Source organism: Panthera leo, chromosome A1 (genome assembly GCF_018350215.1).
Source record: "Panthera leo isolate Ple1 chromosome A1, P.leo_Ple1_pat1.1, whole genome shotgun sequence".
Taxonomy (NCBI): Eukaryota; Metazoa; Chordata; class Mammalia; order Carnivora; family Felidae; genus Panthera; species Panthera leo.
In genome coordinates this window covers 5,685,540-5,693,856 of record NC_056679.1, presented here as the reverse complement: position 1 = coordinate 5,693,856, position 8,317 = coordinate 5,685,540, and the positions used below count along the sequence as shown (strand labels likewise).

Genomic DNA, 8,317 nt, shown 5'->3' with positions numbered 1-8,317 from the left:
GGTGAAGGGCTCCGGGCGTCTCGGGGCGTACCCGGGAGGAGGGAAGCCCGCGCTAGCGCGCATGCGCGCCCGGGGAGCCGCCGGCCCCTAATAAGAACGCCGTGCAGCGCCGCGGCGAGCCCAGTCGGAGCTGGCTTGGTGCCGGGCGCCGTGAGCGTGCGGGCGGCTGCCGCCCTCGGCTTCTTCCGCAGCCCGGAGGACCGAAACTTCCGTGGGAGGCTCCCATCGGTGCGCGCCCCTCCCGAGGGAAGCGGCGCCCAGGGGGAGAGGGAGAGCTGGACGGAGGCTACCGGGCGCCCGTGGGAGCGAGCTGCAGCGGGAGAGGCGGAGCGGGGGAGCCGGGGGCGAGCCGCCCGCCTGGACCCGCGCCCGGCGGCAGCCGCGGCCGCCGCCGCCGCCGCCAGCCAGGCAGGCTCCCGGGACCGCGGCGGGGGCGCGCCGGACCGTCGCCCACGTCCTGGACGCCGGCGTGCGCCGGGAGGATCGGCCGTCCGCCCCGCGGAGGGCAGCGCTGCCCGGGCGGCGCGGCCGGAGCCATGCGGACCGAGTTCGGGGCTGGGGAGCCTGAGCGCGGCCGGCCGCTGCACTTGCTGCCCGGAGCCCTGCGCGCGCTGCCACCTTTCTGGGCCCCTTCTCGCCGCCCGAGAGGGCAGTAAAGGAGCGGAGCCGCTTCCCGACTTGCGCGCGGGACCACGAGGCCGAACCTCCGCGGCAACGACCTGGCTTCAGGTCGGCGGCGGGAGTGAGCGTCCCCTCGGGGATGCGTGCGGAGGCTCCCGTCGCGGGTGAAGCCTCCGGGGGCTGCGGGCCGGCGGCTCCGGGGCCCCTCTGACTCTGCGCCCAGAGCGTTCCATCGGCGAGGGCTCGCTCTCAAGGCAGCGCCCCCGGGGACCGGCGAGCGGCATCCCGCCCCGGCCGAGGGAGGGATGGCTTAGGACCCCTGCCCCAGCAGCCCGGCGTCGTCGGCTCCTGGACGTCGCGGCGGAGGACGAGAGGCCCGCTCGGAGAGCGCCGCGGAAGGCGTCCCAGTCCCGGCCGCCGCAGCCCCGGGAGCCTGGTCGTCGGGGCCGCGACTTCCCGGAGACCGCTCTGGGCCTTCTGCAGCCTCGCCGCCCGCGCGCAGGGTGGTGCCATGTGGGGCGGACGCCGCTCGCCCGCCGCTTCCCCTCGGAACGCCGCTTCGCTCCTGCAGCTGCTGCTGGCCGCGCTCCTGGCGGCGGGGGCGCGGGCCAGCGGCGAGTACTGCCACGGCTGGCTGGACGCGCAGGGCGTCTGGCGCATCGGCTTCCAGTGCCCCGAGCGCTTCGACGGCGGCGACGCCACCATCTGCTGCGGCAGCTGCGCGCTGCGCTACTGCTGCTCCAGCGCGGAGGCGCGCCTGGACCAGGGCGGCTGCGACAACGACCGCCAGCAGGGCGCCGGCGAGCCTGGCCGGGCGGACAAAGACGGCCCAGACGGCTCGGCAGGTAGGGCGGGCGGGTCGGAGCGCGAGAGGGGAGGAAGGTTGACTTTGCCCGCGCGCCACGGGCCCGGGAGCCCGGAGACCCGAGAGGAGTTAGGGGCGATGGAATTTCAGAAAAGGGCTTGGACCAGGAGGTGGCGGGGGGCGGGGGGGTCTGCATCCTGGAGCAGCTCTCGTGCTAAGCTTCACTGCCCTGAGCCTCAGTTTCCCTACCTGCCCCCTAAAGAACAGCTTGGCTTGGCTTTTCAGAAGCAAACCACAAACATAAGGCAGCGTGGGGTGCAGACAGCCCCGCATTCCTCCTGGCCGGGGACCTCTGAAACCCTCTCCCATGCCTCCTGTCTCCATAGGTCTAACTTCTAGTAAGAGTGAGTGTCTTGGTGGGACCCCGGGAAACGGTGAGGGCGCGACCGCAGCGAGAGGTCTGGCGAGGGCCCTTCGTCCATAGAGGCTCCGCAGAAGGCAGGCAGCTCCTCAGGGCTTTCCTGTGGGTGATGCACTTTAACAGACCGGGGAATTCTAATCCTCTGGAACACTTGGCTGCACGGCCCGGGCCTCTCTGGTTTCTGGACAGTTCTCCTTACCACGTCAGACTTAGTAGGTGTGAGATTAAAACCGTGCCCAAGCTTGCTCTTCGTGGCTTTGGTTTTTTCAAATTAATAGGTTTTTTTTTTTCAAGTTGCGGAAGAGAGAGCACACATCCACAAACGAATTTGATGAGTTCCACTTCCTCCATTCTTCAGAAACCTTCCAGACCACCTCCCTTGAGGGTCTCCGCCCACGTACGGGAGGGAGGATTTAGCACCAGGGTAGAGGTGGAGGTCGGATGGCAAACACAGAATGGACGTCTCCTCGGTTTTCTGCAGCTGGTTATGTTGAGGACTTTTTAGCAGCGCCCTGAGCGGGGGTTTAAGCTACCTGAGCTTTGTTTGGCACTGAGTGGCCCCTGTGTTTCCAGAAGTGTCTCCTGGGCCTGGTAAGAGGCAGCTCTCTTCAGTGCTGTTCCCTTTGCAGTCAAGCATTTTATTAGCAAGCTACTCCTCTTGTCCCGCTGCCTTGAGTCTGAAGAGCGGAGAACTGAGGGTAGTTCCAGAAAAGGTGCCATCTGAAAGCTCCAGCTCCCTCTTGCAGGGCGTGTGACTGGGGAAGAAAGCCTTGAGAAAGGAGCCAAAGACGGAACTGCTGCCTCGATGTATCTGCTAAGTTGGGCTCATGAGTGACCTCTAAAAAGTTGGGTTGAGGGGCGCCCGGGTGGCTCAGCCGGTTAAGCGTCCGACTTTGGCTCAGGTCATGATCTCACACTTTCTGGGTTCCAGCCCCGCATCGGGCTCTGTGCTGACAGCTCGGAGCCTGGAGCCTGCTTTGGATTCCGTGTCTCCCTCTGTCTCTGCCCCAGCTTGCGCTCTGTCTCTCTTTCAAAAATAAGCAAACATTAAAAAAAAAGTTTAGAAAAAAAAGTTGGGTTGACTTTGGACAGACCAGAAGGCGGCTGGCTTCTTGCGAGGTGGACGCCTCCTTCACTCTTTTAAATCCTTTTTCCTAAACATTCTGTTCCCCTGACTTCTGCAGTCAAAACGGTCAACATGTCTAATCAGGCTGTGCCCAGGCTTTATGGGAGCACTGCGTTCTTTACCTCTGTGTGGTTATTTACACCCCCCATGAAAAATCCTGGAAGGAAAACAATTCTTTCTCCCCAAAACTCGTTCTGTGGACTTACACTGAACTCAGCTAGTTTCTGCTGTGATGTCTGGAGTATTCTTTTTTTTTTTTTTTTTTTTGCTTTTATTTGTTTACATCCCAATTACCCATTTAGGGCTGGTATCCTAATTTAGAGAATGAGATAATTATAACGTGCATACGGAAAAGCCCAGCGTCCACTGCTGAAGAGATCGTGCTGTTAGAACAGCACCCTCATCTGAAAACCCTCTGCGCTGCAAACTCGGTAGCGAGTGTTTCTACGTGCTGCCGGGGCGCGACATAAATACAATGTTCAGCACTGAAGGTTTAGGAAGTCTTCAGAGGTCAGCCTTTGGGACCTACCTATAAAGTACGTTTTACTTAACAAGGCATCATTCCTCCAGGACTCCGTGTGGCAGTGTCTTCTAATAACACTGACTTGAGGAGTCTCAGAGCTGGGCTTCTTCCCAAGTGCTGCCCTGCACCCCTGTGCTCTAGGCTTTGCCGAGACCAGCGAGCCCTAGTCCCTGTCCTTCGGTATTTTCCAATCGAAAAGCCAAGGCGACAGGCAGGAGCCCATCAGAAAACAGATTCTCGGTGACACGGGGTAGAATTCCAAAGTGGCTCTGAAGCACCGTGCAGCCTCCTGTCTCCCGATTCTCCGTCCCCGGCAGCCCGCATCTAGCTGCTGAAAGTCCTGGAGTGCCATCCCCAGAGCTTCCAAAAGATTGTTCTCAGTACAACAGTGTAAAAATGGAACTCGCTGCCAACTTGAGGCAGGCTTTTTATTTTCCGCTTGTACGTTATTTTTCAGAAGCAACCTTACTCGTTAAACACGACGCACACCGCTCCACGGTCTGCAGGCTTTCCCTGGAGTTCTTCATACAGAACCCAGTGTTGTTAACTGCGGGTGTAACTGCCCTACTCCAGCCACCCTGGCCCTGCCTGGGTCCCTTCTTGATCATGGGGGCTGCCCTTCTCCCTGGAACAGATGTCCTGTTGCTCCCGACATTTGTTCTGTTCGGTACCTTGTTTCATGCTGACCTGCACGTGTCTGGACTAGCTTCCCTTTATTGTGAGTCACGTCACCTTTCCACCATCCAGTGCCCACGGGGGGGGCCCACGGCCCAAGGACCAGCCCTCAGCGAGGCAAGTGTGTGTGGTGGTTTTTTGTATTTTGTGTTTTGTTCTTTTTTTTACCCTTCTTTGATGACCCCTGTGCCTTGTGTTACAGATTTGGAAACGGCTGTGGCTAGACCTAAGTTTTTGATTTTCTTGCCTGTGAAAAAAATAACAGTTCAAGAATGGCAAGAGAAGTCTGCAGAGAACATAACTTCCAGGGGGTGTGTGTATGTGGGGGGGGACCACTCTTAAATAATTTAATTCATTTCTTTTTTAAAAATATTAAAAAACTTTTTTTAAATGTTTATTTTTGAGAGAGAGAGAGAAAGAGAGATGGAGAGAGAGTGCGAGCAGGGGAGGGGCAGAGAGAGAGAGTGGGAGACCCTCCGAGCCATCAGCACAGAGCCCGACGCAGGGCTCGAACTCACAAACCCCACAGGATCATGACCTGAGCTGAAGTCGGACACTCAACTGACTGAGCCACCCCCAGAAATTTAATTCATTTCTATGCAGATCCGACAAGTATTTTTGTTAGGGCAGACTTAAGTTCAGGCAGTTCAGTTACTGTAGGAATTTTAGAAGTCTCAAAACATTCAATTCGTATTTTTGCTAAATTGGACATTTGTCTCAGTGTTGCAGTTGGTGAGCCTCAGCTGTGAACGTTAACAGTTTTGCTTTGGGGGCCGGTCCGCCTACAGGGCCCTACCGCCCTCCCTGCGTACTTGATGAGGGACCGGGCATCCTGTGGGCCTCTAGAAAGAGACTGGCCCAGCCTGGGTCCTTTGGGTCCAGGTATGGGCGTGGCGCACTTAACTTCAAGCGCTGATTTTTACTGCGTTCTTACAGTAAACGATGATCCGTTTTTTTATCCTTCAGTCCCCATCTACGTACCGTTCCTCATCGTTGGGTCCGTCTTCGTCGCCTTCATCATCTTGGGGTCACTGGTGGCAGCGTGTTGCTGCAGGTGTCTCCGGCCGAAGCAGGAGCCCCAGCAGAGCCGCGCCCCCGGAGGGAGCCGCCTGATGGAGACCATCCCCATGATCCCCAGTGCCAGCACCTCGCGAGGGTCGTCCTCCCGCCAGTCCAGCACGGCTGCCAGCTCCAGCTCCAGCGCCAACTCGGGGGCCCGGGCGCCCCCAACGAGGTCACAGACCAACTGTTGCTTGCCCGAGGGGACCATGAACAACGTGTATGTCAACATGCCCACAAACTTCTCCGTGCTGAACTGTCAGCAGGCCACCCAGATCGTGCCCCATCAGGGGCAGTTCCTGCACCCCCCCTACGTGGGGTACGCGGTGCAGCACGACTCGGGGCCTATGACTCCTGTGCCCCCCTTCCTGGACAGCCTGCAGACGGGCTACCGGAAGATCCAAGCCCCCTTCCCCCACACCAACAGCGAGCAGAAGATGTACCCAGCTGTGACCGTGTAGCTCAGGGTGCCCGCCGGGTTCCTGCACGGGACAGGAGCACGGGGAGGCCGGGGATGCGGGAAGAGTTCTCCAAGTGGAAGTCCGCCCGTGTGGCTGGTGTGGACGGCCCGATTCTCTTGGATGGCTTCGTTTGCCCCCAGCCGTACGAAAACGCCTCTTTCCACGTTAGCCTTTCTGGATGTGGTTTCGTCCCGGGGCGTGATTGATTTATGACGGGGAAAAGAGCATCATCTGGAGATGCCCGTGTTGTTGCCCGTGGTTGTGTGACAGACACTTGAGGCCGTAAGGGCCCTTGAGGTACGACTGCCGGAAGGATTTTGTGAACGGACAGATTGAGGGTTTCTATTGTATCCTTGTGATTATTTCTTTTTTGTTTCTTACTGTCCAAGATCGGAATACCTGTTCCCTCCCTTTTACCTGGGTAAGAGTTTTATAAGCATCCAAGGTTCAGGGGAAGATGTAAAGACAATTATTATAAAAGGAGATCCAGTTCGAACTCCCTGAGCTGGGTCCTTGATCTCAGTGTTTCACAGGCACATCTTAATTTCATTGTAAAAAGATAGATATATTTTGTCTATTTTTGTGCTTTTTTTTTTTTTTGGTCTATTTTGTGCTTTTTTACCTTGTGTAGAGATCTTATTACAAAGTGATTTTCTACATTAAAAAGAGACTGAAAGAAATTGTATAGTTACTTAACTAATGACATTTCAGAACTCTGGGACTATTTTAATCTTTTAAGTAGCGGGTGGTGTAGTAATACAACCGTTCATCTCATTCCTGATCGTATCATCTAATTTTCTGACTTTATAGTGACATCTGAGAAGACGTAATTAGATGATGTTATATTGAAATCATAAGTTACCACCTGCTACTTCTCCAAGTGAGTTGGAATTTTACCGTGTGGTATGGCTTGGCATTTTGTTCTATTCGGTTTTCGGATCCCCATGTCTATATGGTACCGCGTGCGGGTAATTACTGTTATAAATGAAGATCAGCATTTCTGCCTAGATCTGATAAAACATTTTCTTGTTTTCTTATAAAAATTCAAAGAAATGCTTTACAACGATACTTCGTATAACTTCTCAGCCATAATCTGAGACTTGGGATGAAATTTAAACCACAAATACAATATACTTTGCAAATCATGAGGCTTTTCATACTCTTGTTATCAGAATGGCTTATTTTTCAGGCGGGGGGGGGGGACTACTGAGTCAAGAGAAAAGCTTTTCAAAGAGATCTTGCCTTTCTTCCCTCACAGTTAGTTTTTGTTTTCCTCTCTCTTGTAGTCCTCAACAAGCACTGTATTCATTACTAATGTTCTGAGTTATGAAATTCAAGTGAATCTGTACTGTTTGCTTAAAAGAAGTAAGTTTAAGTATGTGCAACTGTATTTCCATCTGCTGGCACAACCAAGATTTGCAATTAAACAAACCATTTGTAAGGTATGGTCTTTCACACATTTATATTTATGTCGATAGTTTATATATCCAACTATCCATCCATTTTCTGTCTACCCTATTTTTTGCTCAGCTCTCTCTCTGTTCTCTCTCTCTCTCTCTCTCATGACTGAATGCTATAAAACCATTGTTGGCAATTGGTATCCACAAAGATGCTCAAAATTTTTTAATAACAAAGGCAGGGGAATCCTTTTACTTATTAATAAATATTTTATGGTATGAATTCCAAGGGAGTTGGGTTTGTTTTTTTTTTTTCATTTTTGTTTTACTTGGTAACTCTTCGGATGGTCTTTTAAACTTCTTAATGTGATAAAACTGCTAAAAATTATAAAGAATTGCTTTCTAGGACCAAGAGCGTACCTTTAAAAGTAATGTCTCGGAAGTTTCTATGTACGTTCTGTGAGTATTGACACAAAAGAGAGTCTTTGGGATTACGGTATTATCAGGTTCATGTATGTTCCACACATTGTCTTTGATGGAAGATTCTGGGTTATCTAAGAAGTAAACTTCCTAGAAGCTTGGAGGCGAAAAGGACCTCAGAGATCACTCAGCCTAGGGATTGGCAAACTTTTTTTTTTTTTTTTTTTTTTTTTCCGGAAAGAGCCAGAGAGTAAATCCTTTAGGCTTTGCACACCAGATGGTCTCTACCAACTCTTCAACTCTGCCACTGTCACAAAACAGCAGAGGAGTATGGCCATGTTCCAATAAAACCTCACTGATGGACACCAACGTTTGAATTTCACACGATTTTCACATGTCACAAAATACTTGATTTTTTTTTTTTCTCAATAACTACTAAGTGTAAAAACCATTCTAAACTTTCGGGCCGTAAAAATGAGGCAGTTGGTCTTAGCTCACCAACCCCTAATCTAGCCCATCCTTACCTGATGCAGGAAGGAGTCCCTTTATGACATTTTTAACAGCCTTTTTTTTTTTTTTTAAACATACAGTGCCAGCTTCTCTAAAATTGTGTAACTTTTCCTTCCTTTCTACATCGTACTAAATATGATTAAAGCAAAAATGCGCTTTAATAAACGAAATGAGTTCTTCACTTAGTGCTCTCTGGTCTTCCCCCAAATATAAATAATATCATTGGACGCACCCTCAGATCTTTTCAATTTTGATAAAAACTAGAGACATTTAGCTGTCAAAGTAAAAGGTTCAGATAC

General features: G+C 52.6%; 1 protein-coding gene across 1 annotated transcript; it reads left to right on the top strand.

The window, feature by feature from the left end:
• Window positions 1-1,052: 1,052 nt before the first annotated feature.
• Window positions 1,053-5,786, top strand: SHISA2 (shisa family member 2). Its single transcript, XM_042935156.1, has 2 exons — window positions 1,053-1,466; window positions 5,138-5,786. The coding sequence occupies exons 1-2, from the start codon at window positions 1,133-1,135 to the stop codon at window positions 5,689-5,691; spliced, it is 888 nt and encodes a 295-aa protein (XP_042791090.1). The 5' UTR covers window positions 1,053-1,132; the 3' UTR covers window positions 5,692-5,786.
• The last annotated feature ends 2,531 nt before the right edge of the window (window positions 5,787-8,317 follow it).